This window comes from Metopolophium dirhodum, chromosome 8 (genome assembly GCF_019925205.1).
Source record: "Metopolophium dirhodum isolate CAU chromosome 8, ASM1992520v1, whole genome shotgun sequence".
Taxonomy (NCBI): Eukaryota; Metazoa; Arthropoda; class Insecta; order Hemiptera; family Aphididae; genus Metopolophium; species Metopolophium dirhodum.
Genome location: NC_083567.1, coordinates 17,114,756 through 17,138,194, shown reverse-complemented (window position 1 = coordinate 17,138,194; position 23,439 = coordinate 17,114,756). Strand labels below are relative to the sequence as shown.

The window sequence follows — 23,439 nt, the reverse complement described above, 5'->3', positions numbered from 1 at the left end:
ATACATGTAATTACGATTTCGGATTTATTCTAAATATTTTAACTTGGTTTTAAACAATAATTAGTTTCGAAAATTAGGTAAGGATAATTAGATACCAATACAATATTATAATATAAGTGAAACAAAATGAAAAAAATAAATGTATACTATAAATCGGTATTTCCCTCTATGATATAATATATACGAGGAGGAACCCGCGCGAGTTATATTTAAGCACTCGGCGGTCTTACTCGGCTGCTCATATTATATACATCGACATTTGACGCGTTGTTATATGAAGTATAATATTATTACATATTATTATATACCTGTATACTGCAATCACAATACACATACCTATATAACAGCTATTATATATTATTATTGCATCGCCCCCTTGAATTGGTCTGCGGGGGTACGTCGATCTCGACGAATGGCGGCGAACGCCGGCGAAAAATCGATTCGACAAACATCGTTTCGTGAAGAAGAATAATAATAATAATAATAATAACGTATGATAAACGCGGTATAGGCGGTATTCGGCGGGTACCGCAACGATATCACCGCGGCGTGAGCTGGTTCTTTTCCCTCGCGGGTGATTGTATCGTTGCCGCGGGGACGCTGCACGCGCGCAATAATAATATTTTATAATTTAACACTGTATGTGTGTACCTACGAATCCCTCTCATGCTCACGTATAAAACAATGCACTCGTCTAGTATTATATTATATTATAGTGGCGTGTATATTTTTTAGGAGATTTTCGGGGACGCACGTGCTGCTGCAGTGTGCCGCCAAAACCGACGGTGGCGCGAAGGGCGGACAAAATTAATATAGTAATAACGAGTACCTAAAATCGAAAAAAAAAAGAATTAAAAAAAATATTATTTCGGGTTATAATATTACAATATCCTAGAATCAATTATTAATCTCATCCCTCTCTACACGATATGCACATGCTCGCGCGTATAAAACAATGCACTCGTCTAGTCTTGTACATAGTGGCGTGTATATATTTTATGAGATTTTAGGGGACGCACGTGCTGCAGTGTGCCGCCAAAACTGACGGCGGCACACGATGCAGAGGGGAATGAAATTAATAGTAGTAAAACACAAAAAGCCGAAAAAAGGATTTTAAAAAATATTATTCCGTTTTTGGTATTTAGGGGGCTATATGATAATAATATCCTAGAATCGATTAATCCCTCTCTACACAATATGTACATACTCACGTATAAAACAATGCGCGTTTCGCATATAGGTTTATAATATATAGTAGTGCGTATATTTTTAGGAAATTTGCGGAGGATGCACGCGTAATAAAGCGCTACCAAAACCGGCGGTGGCACGATGCAGAGGGCGAACACAATTGACTGTAGTAAAATACTATAAAACCGAAAAAATAATAATATCGCAGAATTAATTAATTTTACTCGTTAAAAGCAAATTAACTAGCAGGACTGGGTATACCTACCGCAGGAATTCCGATCGATGGCGATCGTATTTTGATTAAAGCTTGGCCTGTTAGTGCGCCAACAATAATTTAAAATTGCTTGACAGTGAAAAGGTTAATGAGCAACAACGTTGGTATATATATGCCGCGGTTATCGTAATGTCATTCTACCATGTCCATTGTCCGCTATGGGTACTATTATTGTTATTAAATTACATATCTAATATTACGTATTATCATACCGTATGGTATATCTTGTACCATAGTTCGTGGGAGAGGTCGTAAAAGTATATGCACGCGTATCGCCGATGCACGAATCGGTCTTGTGGGAGCCCGGCCGAAACGAATATGTGCGGTTAATGAAGACGTCCAACGACGACGACGACGACGACGATATTATTAATATACGTATTACATATGTATTCGGTTTTTTTTTTCGTTGTAAGAGTAGTTTTTTTTTTAATTATTATAGGTATTAAACGATGAAAAGTCGGTTTCTATTTATATTCTTATTGGGAAATAGTATTGTGAACATTTTGAAATTGTTAAGTACGTTATACGTTTAACAAAATGTAGCGTAATCACTTTGTTTTTTTTAATGGTTTAGGTAACAACTACTTTTTTAATTGTTTCTGGTACCTAGACGTTTTTTTATGGTCCTTTTAACGGATGAATCATTATAAACAATATGGTTCATTATTTTACTAACAATACTATTTTAGTAAACTTATTACCTAATAGTTTTAAATAAAACAATTATAAATACGTTTTAGTTTTCTACGTATTGACGATTTTTTCATAACAAAGATTAACGGTTCACTTTCATAAAATTTTAAAAGTTTAAAAGTTTTAAAAGTATTTTATACTCGTGAACCGATAGCGGTATTCACGCATAAAATCAAGTAAATCATACTCTTTCAAGCGAGTTATTTCATGGATGAATATACAACTACTAAATTTACATATACCAAACCATTATATATGGCTAAACAGATAATGTTCATATTAACTCGGACCATTGGCGCAACTAGACATTTGAACTAGGAGGTGCTTAAGCTCCAGGTTTTTTTGTGACTCAATGGGATCTAACACCTAACGATTTTTTAGGAGGTGCTAAGGACCCAAAGCATCCCCCTTAGTTGCGCCAATGACCCGGACCCAATATCGTTGTAACCGGTTCTAGAATTAAGGGGTCGGAAGTGGAGGAGGGTTGCGGAATCCCTTTTCTAATTAAAAAATATTTATGCTTGCCTCTTTCTAATCAATTAATCAATAAAAAATTTTAATATTCTTCAGGGTAGTGTTTTTTTACACTTAAGTTCCCCCGTCAAATGTTTTCCGAATTCAAGCACTGGTTGTAACGGATTCGATGAACGTTTCACGCAAGGTCGACGCATGTGACACAATGTCAAAACAGAAATCGACAAACGTTTAAAATTTAAATGAATGAACAGTAATTTGAGTACCAACTCTTTTTCGGGTATCGTATAAAAGTGTACGATTTCATCGAGCAGGTGGACGGCCAGAACATGTTCACGATCGCGCAGACCACCACAAGCGAACAAGCTGTGCAGCACGGAAAAAGCGTTCCTCCCGCTGTTCGCCAATACGTTTTACACGAGTCGCTATATGTACGCAACCTGATGCGGGTGGCCGAATACGTTTTCAGCAGCTGCTAACGGCGTACGGCGTCGGTCCGAGCTGGGCATCAATATTGATGGAAATATAGCTACCCGTGTCGGCGACCCGAAAGTGGGCCAAAACCCACCAGACCACGTGGGCCCCGGCCGCCGGCCACTCGTCGACTGTAGACCGATGTCGCGCGTTTAAAACCAGCCTGTTCCACACCTCCCGGCCGGCCGTGGCCTTCGACTGCACGGTGAACGAGTGACGGCGTTAGACGACATACATGCAGTACGCGGACCCGTCGGGTGAATGTCACTTAGCGCCCAGTTCCGACAAGACTCGGACGGTGATCAGTTATTGGCCACCTACTAATATATTTTTATTTATGATTTTTCATTCAATCTATCGTTATAATACGGTTTACGTGGGCTTATGTAAAATGTGTGTGGCTTACGAATTTCTTAAGTTATATTAAAATAATAATCGAATTTTTTCAATTATTACTTGAGCCAGCTTATTAGGTATTAAAACTTATGCTACTCTAAGTAGGTAGATTAGTATAGTAAATATAGTAGGCGGTAGTAGTAGTTACGCAAAGTTACTATATGGGGAACAAATGTGATCAATCAATTAATTATAGTAATATAGGTAATAATGAGTAGGTAAGTAATTATTTTATTATTGTATATTATAATATAGAATGTTAAAATCAAATCCCGAAAATAAATGAAATGGTTTTTTTGTGCGTGTCTTGTCAGAGTTTTGATACTAATACTAATAAAAAACAATGTTTTAACCTTAGTAAATAACATGTAGTTACTTATTTAATTATTTTAATTGTTATTTAATTAAATTATTAATGAGTTTACTTAACTTTAGATGACCATCGTTAATAACAAAATATAGCGCACCAGCGAATGATAAAACCATTCAAAAATAAAACATTACACCATTTGCTCCTATACAGTAGAATCAAATACACCTATAGTTATATTATTATTCAAAAATGTAATTTGATTTTTGTGTTCATACAACGCAAGTACTTCAAAAAATTAATTTTTTTTTTAATAAAATGTACCTATTGTTTATCGATCCATAATCATTAAAAAAAAAAAAAAAAAAAACTATTTGATATACATCATCGTGTGTATATGACAGCAGCGGCGGAATCCGACCGTAAGTACAATGCACGAGCATACAATACGATAGCCTTGCACTATTGCATACATTTCATTTTTTTCCCTGTTATGATGGGTTAGGGTAAGGCTTGTCTTTTAGGAGTGCAACCCGGCGAACACAGTATAAAAATAATACCGCGACGGGCACTCGACGCGCATCTGCGGGTGGCAAAAAAAGAACGAAAATAATTAAAACAAAAAAAAAGGTTCGCATTTTTATTATATGTACACACATAATACGGCGTGCACCTCTCGAAAAGCAGTGGAGTAGGACCAGCCGACTCGGTTTATGTGTATTTTTCATAGTAGGTACTTAAGTTATCGTATATAATATAATATCATAATTTATTATGCATAGCTATCCCAAAATGTATAACGTTAGGTACTTTACAGGTATACCACAAAACCCCACAAAAGTACAGAGAACCACGCTGCAGCGAAAAAGTTTTCCGGGCACTTTTATGTTGGCACAAACGGTAGCCAAATTTATAAAAGGTTCTATTAGCATTTTCATTGAAATTAAAATTGATATTATTTTTTACCTGGGTTTTATTCTACTGCGTTATATTTACATCGATCGATTTCAAGTTTTTCAACTATGGGAATAACCATTGCTATCTATTTAGGCATGGTAGTAATAGGTAAAAACTAACAACAACAATTTCGAATTCACGCTTAAAAAATAAATATGGAAACTATTACTGTGACAAGTGATTACTAGTAAAACAAATTTAGAGTGTGAATACATTTTTTCAGTTTCACTTGGTTGTGTGCAGCTTATACTCATTATAGGCCTCCGGACATGAGTACTTTAAAGTTAAGACTAATATTATATAATACCACGATAGCGTTGGCGCGTTTTTACACGAAAAAATAATACTTTTTCCGTTTTACTTTACATGGTAAATGGAAATTAAGAGTTAGTTATTTTTTCTCATTGAATATTATTTAATATTTATACGCTACCTATGTGTTAAGACCGATCGTTGAATAATAGTTTTAGCTAAGATGTTTTTTTTTCAGCGGAAACGAATAGAGGCCATAATTTATGTACCGATATAATATAATATAACCACCGTAGCCGCTCGTAATGATTGTAACTATAAATTCCGATTTCGTGGGTAGAAAAAATAATAGTTAATAATGATAATAATAACCGTTTTTTTAGACTTGATAAAAACGGCATCTAAATCTCCTATACAATACGTTTTGTCTCGGACATTAGAATAGTTTAATTGTTTGATTTACATATTAAACATAATATAATGTAAGCCTCCATAATATAGTCGGAAAAATCATAACCGGTTTAATGCCTACGATGTAAAATTTGGGTATTGTCCGAGTTGCGGTCGCAATAGACGAATTGCGGTCTTAATAATATTGAAGGTAAAATTGACGTCTTAATTGCGGTCAGTATCCGGTTATCAAGCTTCTGACCACTCCAAACGTTTGTGCATCGTTTGTGCAGAAATGTGCACCAAGTCCAATCGTTTATGCATAAAAACTGAAAGCTCTATCCCTAAAACAAAATGGGGGGCCATTGAAACGGTAGCCCCCCCCCCACATTGAATATTTGGATTTTTGAATGTGCCAAACGTTTGTGCATCGTTTGTGCAGAAATGTGCACCAGATCCCGACGTTTGTGCACAAAAACTCCCAGCGCTATCCAAAAAACAAAGTGAGGGGTATTAACACGAGGGTCCCCCTTTTTTGAAATTTTAAATATTTGTCAAATTAATAAATGTTGTTTACGTACCTAATAGGTTTAATAGAATTTTACTATTGCCATGTAAACGTATGACAAATAAAATCTTCAAATATTTTTAATTTATCAAGAAAGCATTTTCTTGTTCTAATGTTTTTGATTTCAATTGTATGAATAAATACAGTTTTTTCTTTATGCATTTCTTTACTCTATATTCAAAATTTGTATTTTGACCGTTTTATTTTTGTATTTAGCATAATAATATGTAACTATGTCAATATTTAAAACATAATAATTATCAATCATATTTTTTTACCGCAACTAGGATTTTTACCTATTTTGATATTTAACCTGTTTTGATCCCGACCGCAACTCGGATTTTTTTTTTTACCTGTTATAATCTTGACCGCAACTCGGTATCAACCAAAATTTGTGTGTGTTTTAAGCACTGTATTTGAGTGACAATTGAACAAAAGCAGTAGATACCTACTTGTTAATTGAGAAAACTAAAAGTCTGTATTTTTATTGGAAACGTACAATGCCAGATTATAATATTCGAATCAAATAAAATATACTCTATTTTGGAAGTATAGAGCGGATCATTCTGATTAATGGAGCCATAATGCTTGGGTCTTATAAAATTGGTTTTGTCATGTTCGACATTCGAACGCAACGAAACATAAACCAATATTTTATTTATTACCTATATACACCTTATTGAAAAACGATTACGATATTAGCCAACAGGTGTATCGTTTTATTTTGTCAAAACCGAGTAGGTGTATATTATACAGTTATCATCGACCACGACGTAGCAAAAACGTCGAACAAAACAGCTGTTGGAATAGAATAACTCGATAACCTAACCACAACCTAGGTTTACGGAAGGGGTCACTACCACCGGTGGGATTTGTTTGCAAGCCGATCATAATGATATAAGATATTTTCGCTTTTTGACCACGGACACGTCATAAAAGATCAAACTTCCGGTTGCGGAAACGCTGCAGGGTACGATGACGACTTACGGCATAAATAAATGCTTACCTATAAATTATAATATATTATTGTAATAGTTATAGCGAAACGCTTATTATCCGTCGACACTAATATCACAGTCTACCCATTATAATATATTATGATGTTATACGTTCGCAAGTGCAATATAAAACGCATCGTGCAACGCGCTCCCGAAGAGCTCAGACTAATTTTTTTTTTCGGGATAAGCCGATTAAACGCCGCGAGAGAGTTACGGCATGTACGGCGAGGAGAGTGACAGACAAAGAGAGACGGTGGAAATAAAGTGCACCAGCGAAGGTATATACGTTGACAAATTAAATGTCAGACGACATTTCTGCTCGAGGACGTCGCGTCGTCGGTATAATAATTATAATATGCGTACATGCGCACAAGATATAATAATATTATGTATTATTACTATCGCTCCGCTGCACCGGTGTTTAATGGCATCGTGTTGCACACTACACACACACACACACACACACACATGCATCGCATCGCTAATTAGTCGTCGACGATGAGTGCGTTCTGTAGTTGTACCTATCTATATAGTATACTACATGCCAGTTATAATATATATATACATGCCAGCTACCGCTGAATCTGAACGTACACCTCGACCAGTGACATGAAGTGTGGGTGGGAATGAAAAAAAAATTGATGAGTTACTAAACCTTATGAATTGTATTTAATGTTTGTGTGTACGCGTCTCTGTATAAGCGTAAAAAGTTTAAATGTTTTAAATCCTATTTAATGGGATTTCAAAAATACGTTTGAATTAATATAATAATTAACCGACCCACCGCAACGGACACGAACACATTGAGAAATATTATTATGACTACGTTTTATTATTAAACACAAATTTATAATATACGTGTATAAATCGAAAAAGCACTCCTTTGATGTCTGTTCGTCTAATTTTCTGTAATAAATTGGTTTATATTTTATTTTATTTATCTTGGTAAAATATGACGTATATAAGGTATGTATTATAATATGTATGTATACAGAAAAGGGAAATTATGTTTTATTAAATTCTCAAGAATTTACCTTTTTCCTTCTCTTTTATACACCGCATCCGGACCGGCCGAGAAATATTCGCTAAAAATGGTTTAGGTCGTTAGAAATAAAAAAATAAATGTCAGCGGGCACCCGCATCAGCTTTTATTTGGATAAGAACAACCACCGCCTCAAACGTACTTTATTTTTTATCGTCAGGTGACTTTTTTCCCCATTTGTTTTATATTACTTTCTAATGCGTTATTGCTTTTACAAACGATTTGCCTCACTGGAAACTGCCCTAACTGTCAATACTGAAATTATATACCCAAATAACCGTATCTAATACAAATGGGCGAATTAACATGCATATTATACGGCATTGGTCAGCAGAGTTAATACTTAAATACTAATAACAATTTGAACCATACAAATTATAAAATCACAACTTTTAACGAAATTAATTTTATGACCGCCAAACTTGCAAACTGAGTACACGATTTTTGTAGAAAAAAAACATCAATTGAAGGAAGAAGTAGAAAAAACAATTGAACATGGTATTTAAAAACTAAAAACCTTATCTTGGTCTATTTTTGTAAGGATATCGAGAAATCCGAGGCGAGAACAACGACATCGAGACGGATCACACCGCCGCCGTGTGACGGAGACGGATGAGGGTCGCGACTCTGACGGACAACTGCAGCAACAATATAGTAGTGCGCGACTTGTGCGGGAGCGAGATCGATAGGATTAATCAGAGTGGCGTTTCGTTTAAGGAGAAAAATATATAAACCTTTCTCCGCAGCCACGCCTCCCCTCGCCACTGGACACGAACGGCGGTGACTTAAGTGCCGTCAGCTATATAAAAGACCCTTTCCGCCGCCGTAGCGCGTCTAAAATATCTAAATTATGGGCGCCGAATGTTTATGACAGGCTCGGAGGGCAATTTGTCGTCCTCTCGGAGCCCATATTATATTATTATTGCGCTCGCGTATATTATATTATTATTATTATTATTACTATACATCTTCCCAGGAGGCTGAATTATTTTGGTGGTACCGAATCGAAGTTCAAGTGGGCGTGCTGGTGTATATGTGTATATACTTCACCGAGCGGCGGAAGTCGACGGTTAAATGGCACGATCTGGCTAAACTTCTTCCCCATTTCCGCACCATTGTCTCCGTTAACGCTCATTTAGCTCCGGCCAGCCATCGTCAGCATCGGGCAGATAATAATATATGCACCTAAACTGTGTATACACGCAAACATCTTTTCCGAATTTGCGGCGTATTTTTATTATAATGTGCGATCAAATCAAAATACGAGCTAACTACCGCGGCGGTCCGTAGTCCATAGTCATCCCGAGATAATACGCGATATAATAATATTATCCGAATATATATAGCTTTATAGGTATATTCCTTCCTAATAACTGCAGGTCACGTGACTATATCTAATGAAAATTATTAAAATGGATACTTGCATAAATAAACTCTATAGATATATATTACATTATAATGGCTATACCTAACTATTTTATCTTTAACTCATAAGAAACGTGAAATTAAAAATTTTTTTTTCAAGTCAGGTAAAACATAAAAGAAATTAAAATAATAGTTGAATTATTTGACCAAATCAAATTTCAGAAATATTAAATGAAAACAAGTTATTGACGGCAGAGATTACAAATAAGGTATAGGTAGGATATGGTAGTTACAGGGCATTTTATTTCGCAGGAAAACTCGTCGAGAGCAAAATTTCTCGGCATTTGCATCGTTTTCTGTTGGTGCCTTTATACCTACCTACCTACTTACCAACGTAAATTATTATTCAAACGTTTTCTAATGTATATTTTATGTACCGTAAACAAATCCAAATCGATTATAATATATACCTACGTTCTATTTGATGTGTTCCTCGTGGACGAATTTATCGCGTTTTTATCTTTAACATTTTTATTTATATTTTTTTTTTAAATTGCAAACGTTTTCGATTAGCTTTTGCAAATATAAATACGCATTCAGATCAACTGTGTTTATGTTCAAACGATTCCTGAGTATACTAATGTAAATAAGGGAAAATATACTATAAAGTCAATGATTGAACGACGGACGGGGAACGGTGCAGAAACGGAGATATGTGTTGTTTACATGCTTCAGTATTGGCGATATCACCATTATAATATTATACATAACTTAGGTACTGGTAATCTGCGGTGCGTGCGATGGTGCGAAATTGGTATTAATTTTAAAACACGCGATTCGCCACAAAACTATGTAGAGATCGTGTCTTTGAAGTACACGAGATGAACAGTTGTCCGAGGGGCAAGGTCAAGCGTTATTATTACGAACATAATGTAGTCCGTCTGTCTCACTGCAATTACATGCATAGATGAATAATAATAATATAACATTTGCACAAATACCCGTATATTAAAATAAATATTATGCGATGGGATCGATGCCCGCCCAAGCCATTTGTGCGTGGTTAAGATTTTTTTTAAATGGGTAGGTTATAAGAGCGCCAATAATATAATATTATAATGCATATTATATAGGAGTGACTTTACTGAACACAAATTTCTACAGCTCAGGTGTCTACAACTATATAGTTTTTTTATATAAATTATGGGTACACTTAGTCCCCCGCTCCAATTAAAAAGTAAGTACATATATTATACTAACTTCTATGGGAAGGGCTTTAATCCCACCAAACAATTTTGGATATTTGCGTCAATTACGCATGCGGTAATTCTTTTATCGCAGAATGCTCAAACCTCGGTACAATTTCATCACAGACATCCGATGAATGGGTGGTGTAAAAAAGACTTAACTTATGTACATAGCAATATAATATGTTTGTGAATTATTACTACCTACATTAATACCATCAACAGATAACATACCACGAATCTGGTCGAATCGTATTGCGTCGAGCCATATAAAAATACGCGCAACCACCTGCACCAGATTGAAACTATCATATTATCTATACTATCTATCCCATAAAATAAATGTGTACGATTATTATCGTGTGACGTTATAAATTGGCATTGTAGATACGCCCGAGGAACGGCATCGTGTTTGATCATCGATCTGCGCATAATACTATTACCATTGTAAAGTATCACATACTGCCGGGTGTATAGGTATGTCGTGTGTCAGTTCGCTCAGTGCACGCCCTCGTTATGTGGCGATCATATTATTATTATTATGTTATCATGTGATATTGTTTTTTGCACACGCAGACGTGCGTGCGAGTGTGTCCAATCAATCGTATCGAAGTGTGTGCACGCAGAGCGGTATAATCATATAATATATAATTCACAATCAGTGGCCCCCGTCCTCGCGAAAGGGGAAAGACTATACCAATGCAGTGACGTTCTACTGCAAACACACGACCTACTGCTCACCTTCCCCTATACAAACCTCACACCCCACTGAGCATACGTCGTATAGCCCGTATGACATATCGACATGTCTGACTGCAGCAGTCATTGCTGCAGCGGTTATCGTTCACGTGATATATAATATTATATTGGCAACGATATCGTATAACCTTTGTATATTTATTTTTATTTTCATCTTCGAAAGCGTGATTTTAAATTTATGACGTATTAAATATTATTACTATCTGTCTAGCCATTTTCCATCATTATGTTATTATCTACTTCAGGATAAGCCACTGCAATTTATCGCGTTCGTCATATAATATACAATAGCATAGGTAATATTTAATATATAAAGAGCGGTAATAACCAAATACCATTGAAAGACATTGCGGTGATTTGACTTCGCAGGTAGGAAACGCGACAAGCTTAAATGGTTATTGGCATGACACTTCTAAGTTCTAACCCAGGTATCTTTATGACCTCAGCCTTATTGTATAACGTGCATAGACTTATATAAATAGACAGAACATTTGCCCAGAGGACTGATCGTGCCAAACGGATTAAGATAGATAACTTGAGTTTTATCATATAAGAGTGAGACAAATGGAAGGACTGTTTCGAGGACAGCCAATAGGAGTGATCGTTAAACACTTTGATTATATTAGGATCCTCGTAACAAGCTTTCACGCGTTATCATACCTAATATATTATGTTTTGTCTATTTCTATAAGTCTGTGATAATATGCTAAGCATTTTCGCTAATCGATTCTATATATTATTGACATCTAAAATAATCTTCATTTTTTTTAAGTGTTTTATTTTTCTACAAATTATCGAAATATTATACTCGCATGGTATACATCTTAAAACAACAGTTTCTATGAATTATAATACATTTATATACATAAAACCATTACAGGGCTTATAAAAAACAATCGCGCTTGTTTAATTGTTTAAAATGATATCGATTATAGACCGCGGATATGCATGTTACATAAGTTACAACCAGTCGGTAGTAGGTATAATAAGTATAAACAATATTTATGCTAATAATATGTAGTTTACCGTAGCGTGAAATTCTTTAAAGGACTTTGCAACAGACGTTCCACCCCCACGGACACGTTTACTGTTTACGTACAATATGCATAACTTCAGTATAATAGCGATTACAAGTTTCACCTGTCGTTAGACGCATAACACATATGGATAATTTATGTTACATAATATACTTATAATATATTATATTCCACTTAGGTAGTATAATTACCGAAAACTCGTCGCATACACCGCGATATCATCATCATCTGCCACCGCGTGTGCCGGCTTGCTGCATTTCCTCACGAAAAAAAACCGCGCTCGTAAAGTATAATATTATGATATTATAACAAACGACTTTTACATTACACATAGACTTCCTATACTATATAATATATATATATATAGGTATATATTATGGCATGTACATCAGCTCTTTAGCGTTTTTCACGTGCACTGTGGAAAACACGCCACACACCGGCGTGCAACGCAATGGTTCATATACCTATACATGCGTTCGGTTCCCTTCATATTATTTATATTATGATCGTCCCCGAAAACTTTTAACCCTCAGAAATCGTATTCTCCGAGGCGGTCGTGAAAAAACGCAATAAAACAATACGTGTTTCACGGTGCACACACGACTTACGAGCCCAAATAACGACATCAAGACTATACCCCTACACCTCTCTCAGCCAACCCCCCCCCCCCCACCACTAAATTCTCTTACCGCCTGTCGGCTGATGGAAAACGGACGTACGACCTATCCACGACGAGTGCGTAGGTACATATATAACAATCCGCCCAATTAATCCCGGAGACGACGTCGTTGTAGGCACCGCGATAAACTCGCAGCTGAGGGGTAGAAATATTGCATCAAGTATCTATGTATGTGCAGTGTGTAACTAAACGCGTGAACGAGTACGCTGACCCGTATACGACCGAATAGCACGCACTAAACACACAATATACACATAACGTCGTGCTCGACCACGGATATACAGAACGCGTATATAAAACCGCTCTAGGCCATTATAGTGTGCGAATCTTGGAGGGTAAAAGGACGGTGGGAAAGAGACGCTTGTAAAATATATAATGTATAAAATACGTACATCATCAGTCCTGCGGAAGTTGAAATGTGCCTATATATACAGCCACACTTTAGACAATTATCGTGTAATAACTATTGTGACACGACTACATTCATAGTATTCGTAACATAAATATATAACCACGCTACACCGTCCTGCAGCACCACAACGAATATCAAAAAATTGGTTTGACCGACTGAAGTTACGATTTCGTAGAATTCTGTTGAGTTATTATAATCGAAGATTTTTAGTTCGGGGCGCCTAGCAGATAGATATAGTTGACTGCAGCTGAAATTCGATTAGTTGATAAAGTACCTATAGGTACAGTAACACATAATATAGTGACGTGAAAATGGATAAATTTAAACAACCGTTATAAAACACATGTGAAAATAATAATAATAATATATTATACAATAAATTGATATACCGTCGAAAATCTGTTGTTTATTATTATATAGATCGCCGTTGTCTTTGACGTCGTCGTTAAAGAATAATATTTACGCGTCGCGTACTCTTGTATAATGTATACAGTGGGAGGGGAACGGGGTAATTCGTGGCCAAATCCGACTATATAATATATATATAGACTATACACCGTGTATACATATATTAGTCACTCGGGAGGGGCTCGCATGTCGTGGCCTCGCGGGTCCCTTTGCGGGTCTTTTCTATTTTCGAACCTCGTATAATGTATATTTTGGCCCGGTATTTCACTTTTAAACATATAGGTATCTATAATATATTATATACTTCACGCGGATGCAGAGGGACGTCTACAGCAGACCCGGTGACATTATTATTATATTATTTTTATTATATATACATATACGCTCGCACGCGCGCTGCACCTTTCTAACGACGTGAGATTTAACGCTGACACGGCCGCTGGTCCTTATGTGTGTATATATTTTATATATATTGCACGCGCGTGTGGGCTGCGTTTTATACCTCTCTCGATATAATTCACCTTCCCCTAAATAATATAAATACGTATATACATTATGGCATGTCACGCGTATATATAGCGATCGTATATACGACGATCGTCCACCACCCTCCGCCCACCCAAAACACACCACCTACCACCTCTACCATCGCCCCTACCGGAACTCGAACAATTCCGATTTTCCGGTGGATAAGCGTCGTCGTAGTCGTGGCTGCAGCAGCAGCGGTCCGACGCCGGCGAGTTTGTTTTCTCCCCATTCGCGCGGCGAATAAATGACCCGTGCGCACTCTGCAAGAGAGAGGACCTTTTCTGCACGCCCGCTTGCGTAGTACCTATACCTATATTATATATACGTATATATAGTCGGTGTTCACACACAACAATATATATATATATATATATATATATATATATATATTGGGGTGTGCAAAGGCCAGGAAAAAAGTCTCCGGCATAATTAATATTCAAGGCTGCGTGGTGTTATATTATATTATATACATGACGAAGGGCGAGCAGGCAGGCAGGTGGGATGATGATGATGGTAGTCGCGGGGGAGTGCTTCCAGAATATTTCGCGTTCCGTTTCGCGCGAGCAAGAACCTCTCACACACACACACACACACACACAAGCGCGAGGCCATTGTATGCATTTTACGACGAGTTTACGGGTGCTCATATTGTACATAAGCATATATTTTAGAATGTGTACACCACGCGCGACGGAGGTGAAAAACCGCACGATTTATGGTCTTAAGCGTGGTCGTACCGTTTTAATTGAGATTTCGCAGTTTGTACATGTACGCATTTGTTTATTTTTTCCCACGTATAATTGCGGTCGTCCTGCAAATAAAATACACCGTACGGCGATCGCGACTCGTAGCACGTGCATATAATAAGTACCTATTTATATTAGCGAGAAACTATGCGCACCAGCTAATAAAACATCAGTAATGAAATATTAGGCTTAATAGTTATAACTCATCATTATAATATGCCATTGGTCAGCGCTTTCAATTAAGTAAACATATTTCTATACTACGTCAAACCGCGACAAAATAAAGAGATGATGGGTAAAGTTATACCTATATATAATATTTTTGGTAAACTTAGTTCTGAGCCTATTCAATTGTATAGCAGTTGGATAATTGCAATCATAAAACTAACTAATTTGTTCAATATGATTAAATTAATTTACTATGGCCTGAAGTCGTAAAATATAAAAATTTTTAAACAACACATATTTTGTGTACACATTTTGATTTTTCTTACTTATTTCAATAAAATATAAGTAAGGTATATATCTTGGTTTTTTTGTTACAATAAAATCCATTCCCTCATTATTATTTTTCCTATGTAGTATAATATTAAGCAATAAAAGTGTCACCACTTCTTATCAGCCAATTTATGTTAATCGTCTATCCTCCCATATAGGCACGTTTATTGTAAAATAAAGTCATTTACAGATTGTCTATTTATTAAATAAAAAAAAAAAATTGTATAATTATAGGTAGTATAATATTATATGGTGTCACTACAACCGACATATTGTGCGGGGTAACGTATACTATTGTTTCACTAATATAAACTAAATTTCCAGGTGAAACACTTATCATAATACTTTACATTCAATTTATAAAATTAAATATATTATATTATTAATATAATTGGTTCGATTTTCGGTCTATATAATATATCAGACCATTGTACACGACGAACTATGATATGTATAATCAAATCTTCCAATTGTTTGTATGCGCACGCGCATATTATATAAATTATAAAATGTAATCGTTGTCTTCTAAACCGCTAATACCTATGTATTTATAATACCAGATATGTATATCAAAAAAATATTTATAATAGAGCTTACACCACGATGGTATTGTATGTATATAACTTGGCACTATCTACCAAAACACTACATGTTTATTTATTATTTTCGTACATTTAATATATATTTGTGGGTGCGTATGTGTGTGTGTCTGTTTCGGAAAATAGATAACCACCCACCGGGGTTGGCGCAGGGCGATAATTATATGTAAATTGTCAGACGGTTTTCAAACGGTTTATACATAATACGTATATTATATATAGGTAGGTAGATAAAAGAGATAAAAGCGAAAAGAAAATATAGACGACAGAAGAGCGGTTTAAAGGATTTTCCGCAGAAACTGCGCACTGTCCTTGGTATACCCGGCAGAGTGGTATATATTATATAAATAAAGTGAAACAGTGATGGTGGCGGTAGCGGCGGTAGATGGCTTAAGTACATGATCTCTTTTAGATATAGATATATTTTTTCGCTTGTTTTTCACGCCTTTCCGACACCGTCCCCACTCGTCCCCGGGATTAAGGTCTCCCGATAATTATAACGTCTGCGTGCTGTGAAAGGGCGCAAAAGGCTGTAAAAGCAACTAGCCATGGTTGTAGTGTATATACGGGAGAAAGACCGATTTATTAGCTGTCCGATGCGGGTTACGCGATTGGCTTTGTGCCTGCCGCCGCAGCCGCGCGTTGATATTCGTGGCGGCCAGGAAAACTAGGTCTCCCCCCCCCCCCCCCCCCCCCCACCAATAATTGTTAGTAAAAGGCGCCAGAAAAATCTGCAACACACACACGCACAAATGCGTTTCTCTGCGAGCGTTTTCAAATCCCGCTTTCTCGGCATTTTCCTAAATCCTGATAAAGTGACGGCGACGATACGATGATACTTTAATATGATAGCCTTATAGGTACATAATACGCGCGACACTCGGATCCCGGAGGAAAATTTTCGTTACCGACAGACATCTGGGTAAGTAAGGGAAAAAACGGTACCTACTGTGTAATTTTCAAAGTGCGGTAAGAAGTCGTGAGGACTAGAAAAAAATAAAAACGAAATAGACAGAATGGCCCCGAACGGAATAAAAAATATACGCGATTTGGCGTGACAAATAACAGTAATATTCGTAAACTTAAAATGATTATCAAAATAAAATATACAGGTGCGTTGTCGTATAGACACTTCAAGTTAACATTCGCCCAAAAAAATATAATGAAATGTAGTCTTTCGTATTATCTATATTATTATAATATGCTGATAGTGTTAATAATTGTTTCGGTGGCGACCATGTCCACATGAATGCGGTGATAAAATAAAATATAAAATATACGTTGTCGTGCACGAAAACGAGCGTACATCAGTTTTTACTATGGGCTTGTAAAAAAATGACATTATTATATATTTTTTTATTGTCTTTAATTATCGTAGACGACAATGGCTATTAGCTTAACATTATTATATTATGCATATATAATTGTATCTCAACTGTCTCCGTCTCGGGAATCTATCGCTATAAATTATTATGCGAAATTACGGACCAGACGCGGATAACGGGCAAAGGAATCGAGCGGTTACAATAATAATAATAATAATAGTAGTAGTAGTACACTAGTACGCCAACACTCTATACATTATACATTCACAAATTGTATTATGTTCGCATAGACGTGCATACAAGTCGTAGAGGGTACCGTATTATAACGGTCAAAGCGGCTGTCAGTTTGAAGTGCGCCGACTTTCGCTCTTACTCGGGGAATCTTACTATACAACGTCGAGTCACTACGGTATAAGCTGTGTAGGGGGGGGGGGGGGCGATCGTCGGTGAAAATCAAAACGATGACAGCGATGCTTATAATGATAATGCAAATAAAAAAAAACTCACTTGGTGAAGTCTTTTTGCAGAGTCGACAGCTTGACGCGGCATCTGTCAGCCTCGGAACTGGAACCCTTGAGTCTTGCCTCCGTGTCCAAGCGCAGTCTTCTCTCTCTGTCCACATCCCTCTGCAACCACTCACGCTGTAAACGAAAGAAACAGAACACATTATAATAATTATCGTCGGATCATGATGCACCATACGAGCGTTAGGTACGTATAAATAAACAATATTATAATATATTATATACAACTGTGCATCGTCACCGCGGGTGTTCGACTTTCGTGAGTTATAATTATACGGCAATTTTATATTACGCAATACGAAAATAATAGCGTTTAAAAAGTGAAGTAAATATTATTCTTTATTTATTATCAATATAATATTTAACTTGGCGAAGGTATTCCGCAATATTGTTAAATTGTTTTTTGTGCGAAAACTGAATTTTATTGAGAACTGTAACAATAATTGATTAATAAAATAATATCGCACGTGCATGCGGTCTCAAAATGGACGGTCGGTCGTTAATAGGTGATAAAATATGATCCCACGACGACCGACTTAACTATATTATCTCCTCACCACTGCACCAGATCCTATAGTCTATACTGTTACGTTTCGCAGTTTTGCAAAACTTGTTCATGACCGGAAGAGTATAGGGGACCCGGACATAATAAGGTTACCGTGGTATTGAATATTATAGGTTACGTCCCGACTTCCTGTGTCTTGAGATAAAGTATTTCGGGCCAATTGTCCCCGAATTAAACTTTTATAATTTATGTTAACATTTTGTCTTTTTCTAAACATAATTTCTAGTAGAAAAACAATATTGATTTGATGAATGATAATCAAGTTGATTATTTGATTGACAAAATGTATTATAAAATTATCTCCCCGGTTAGGTGACCAGAATATTATTGTTGATGAATACGTTCATTGTTTACCGCTGACAATTTTTGTTATCGCTTATCACTAATTTTCGATAATTTTGACTGTCATTATTCATTCCGATTTGTAACATTGAATTAGTTTTTGCCTTATTAACGTGTGTCATATTGCTGACCATTGTGTGTGGTATTCCAGTTATGAAAAAAAGGCTGTTTAAAGTTAAAACTCCAAGTGGTGCGATTCTTTCCAACACTATAACACTATATTTTTTATTTCAGTTTTTGTATGCGTTTATGACGTTTCTATCGCTGTATCGCACGAGTTTTCGAATTATAATAAACATTTAAACCTATATTATTATAGTTTATAATATTATGATGTACACATGTTGTATAATAGGTACCTACAACGTGATGAACCGCCGTGCAGTATTTACAACGTCAGCTATAATTAGTATATAGAAATACTACGCAGTGTCGAGATTACAATATTTTGAGGCCCAGGTGCAAACGTATTTTAGAGGCCCCGTGTAGATGAATTTAGTAATAATAGCCTCTCAAATATTATATGGTCGACAAACAGTTTTATATCCATTATAATATTATATAATAATTATTATTACATATCATATACTATAATAGGTATTGTCGACAAAGAGTTATTATCATAATAGTTTGTATATTATTCGACTTTAAAGTAAGGCTTACACGTCTTCGTCGTGTCCCGCGGTATATTCATGTTGGTAACACGCGTTACCTATAATACAAGTTGAATATTATAATATTTAACTCCAGCACGGTATTTGGTGTGAACCCGATTATCTGAACCTGATATTTCATACCGCCGTTGTGGTACTGCGCCGACGAGATGTGGCCGATGGCGGATATATCAGCTGAAATCGATTTCAAACGATACGCCGGAAGTATGAAATCGAAAAAAAAACGCGCGTGCGGCGCGAAACACGGAAACCGGAACACGAGTGTTGTACGACGAACGATACGGCAGGCGACTTTTGAAATTGATGTTCAGTATGATATTACGCCGTTAATCGCCATGTCCTGCATTATTTTTTTTATTGTATATTACAATACAACATGGCGTTGGCTAGATCGAAGCGTCGCTCGAAATATTGTTGGGCGTGGGCACTACAGTGAAGCTCTGCGATTGACGCCAGCCACGCACATCGCGAGCGATGCATCAAACATATAATATGGATGAGTTACTAGCAGATGACGGAGCGAAAAAGATTTTTGATCGAGAGTCGAATGGCACGGATGTGGAGGTGAAATAAGCCAAAGACAATAAGTTTTCCTCTGCAGACTGACATTATACCGCGGTTTTATGACTCGGCGTGTCCTCGACAAGCTAGAATGTGTTCAATAATTATTTACGTGTCAGAAGTCGAAATGCGTAGAATGTCTCACATCTTTGCGATTGATTTTCGCAAATAGGTTGGTTATATTTAGTTATAACTATGAGGTGTGTGCACAATTGTTTCAAGTCGATTTTCGGTTCGTCATGAGATGGTCGGTCAGATATATTATAAGCAAGCCCGAAAATCTCAGTCGGCTTTAGCGTGCTAAATTCTCGGGTTTCAACCACATTTTAATAAAATGCAGTAAAATTTATTTCCATAATATTACACAATTTAAAAATAATTTGTTGGTAACTATGTACCTACTAGTAATTAATGGACACAACGGGGATATAAGGTTAGGTCGTACAACAACTATTGAGTTACGTCTCACTGTTACCGCTCGGTCGTAATTTTCCTCTAGAAACGGAATTTTTTTTCTATACATTTGTCTTATACAAAAATATTTATTATTATATCATACTTAAGTACGTACTGTACTTGGACACTTACCAATATATCTGCATGCAAACGGGTCGTGTCAAATACGCGTTACGTTGTTATATTATTTTATTATCTTTTTCGTCTTATATTAATATTTATTATAATAATATATGTTTTTGTTAGACCGACGACCGAGTGTGTGTTTGCGTGTATGTGTGTGTGTGCTGTCGACAAATGAATATTTATGTCGTCGCGTTTCGTGTCCTTCCCGCGAGTGTTTTTCGGTATACACACGCACGCAAAACATAATATATTATTATTATTTACCTGCAATATATATATAATATATATAAATTACTATATAATACGCAAGTGTGTTTTAAATATTATTTTATTGTATACTGCCATATTATTGAAGACGAAAACGTCAAAAACGAATATAGTATTATAATACGACCGCGTACACTTACACTCGACTAGCTGAGCAGTCCGCGGAAATCCGCGATCGCCACCGGACGCAGCTGATCACCGATCATCGTTTCCCACAGAAGTGTATATGGTATCATGTATATACGATACTACAAATTATAATATAATTTAATAATAGTAATATGTTGATAATTACATGGTGGCGACCACAGCGATCGCGTGTGCGCGTTATATACGAAAACCCACTGAGGAAATAAATGTAGCAACAATAATTGTTGAACGGAACACTCTACGGCAGAGTATTATTATTATTTTACACGCTGAGCACACAGACTACGACGTGCCACACGTGTCTTATGCGTCCGGCGACACGATGCGTAATGAGTCATGCGTGCGTGTACCTATTATTTACAAATTACAGACGGCCGAGAGAGCATAATATAATAATATTGTAATATTATTTGTATTTTTTATATTTTATAATAAAATACGTAGATGTCATACAAGGTGTAACAAATAAAGACCTGACCATTAATGAAATACATTTTGTTCTAATCAATAGGTATTTAAACATTTTTTTTTTTAATATTTAATTTATAGACGCTTGGGCTACCGGTACAGTATACAATTTTTTTTTTATTTTTTAATACTGACAATTTAAAGTTTAATTACATTTTTTCCGGAAAAATTTAAAATAGCCAACTTGTATATGTATAAGTAGACAAAGGTTGAAATGTTTATTTTTTGAAATTTTTTGAAATACCAATTTTTTTTTGGGAGTAAACTTATTTAAAACGTAATAACTTTTTTCAAAATATTCTTTTTCGAATTTACTGACATAAGTATATTTTCTTAAATTATTTATTATCCATACAATTTGCACGGCTTTTATCATACGTCTAACTATAGTATCAATGTTTATTTGTATTTGTCAGATCTTTCTGTTACACCCTGTATGTAGACATATAGTGTATAATACATAATAGACGCTCGTTCGCAGCTATACATATTATCAGGTAGGCAGGTACTTATTATTATTATTATATGGCGCAACGGCCGATCGGGTAGTCAGTTGCAGCGTCGGTGGCGGTGGCGGAGAAACCGGGGCCAGACACACCGCATCAACCCAAGGTTAAGTATGGGTACTAATATGTAATCAACGGTCAGTCGTTCGCCATCCACTGCCCACCCATCACTCTATATGTAGCTGCGCCCACCGACTTAAATATAATATTATATAATATATATATATATATATGGTATATAATATATATAGATACCAGTCCAGACTGCCCAAGTAACTGCAACGACTATATACCACGATTGAATAATAAAAAAATTTTATTTTTATCAAGACGATGCCCACAGCAGTATAACATAATATTATTATAATACAACGTTTAATTTGTGAAGAAAAAAAACGGTGTAATAATAATATATACACTTCATAAATATTACACGGTACCTACAAAATCAAAAGGCGCTTAACTTATTCAAAATTAAGTTTTCACCATCGTAAAAATATCGTTTTGGGAACAATGTCCAGTAATTGTGTAGCATTGATTAGGTAAAAGTTAAAAACTCGAAAACCAAGTAACACTCGTTGTGAATGAAATATGTTCATGTAAAACGTAGGAAAAGAGGCTGTTATATATATAAAAAAAAACGCACACTGTGTATTATATTATTGAGCATCTACCATGTCTACTGCAGCTGCACACGTGGTGATAAAAACTTTTTACACGGTTTTCGTTCCTCCCCCGAACTTACCGCAACAAACTGTTCACGACATACAGTATATAAAGTTTTCGGAATGAACTAGAATGTAGTGAGTGTTATAAACATTATATCAGGAAAACGTCAAGGGATTTAAAGAATACGCGTACCATGTAGATAGGTACAACCTACAACTTACAACCCACTAACCTATATACACAGGGCCGTGGAGAGAGAAACCTGGGCCCGGAAGAAATACTTTGGGGGCCCCACTATTTTTAACCACCCATCATTAACTTTGTCAGGTTTAGTCGAGTAAAATACTTATCAAATTCTTATTTTGAATTGTTTCTTTGGCGATATATTTTGGCGATCGCGTGTGGTAAATACTATATAGGTAATATACGCTCTTACGCGAAAGGTCTCCGCAATTTATTAATCTCTCATGCCACGTTAAAAGACGATATTTCGCGATATTGCAGCTGCC

At 36.0% G+C, this 23,439-nt stretch overlaps 1 protein-coding gene across 3 annotated transcripts in view; it reads right to left on the bottom strand.

Moving 5' to 3' along the window:
• LOC132950025 (pneumococcal serine-rich repeat protein-like) overlaps positions 1 to 23,439 on the bottom strand; it is a 244,146-nt gene that overhangs the window by 63,851 nt on the left and 156,856 nt on the right. For all 3 annotated transcript variants that reach the window (XM_061021206.1, XM_061021207.1, XM_061021208.1), the window contains one exon: positions 18,130 to 18,263. In XM_061021206.1, the coding sequence (XP_060877189.1) occupies positions 18,130 to 18,263 (134 nt within the window). The remainder of the gene's footprint in view (positions 1 to 18,129; positions 18,264 to 23,439) is intronic.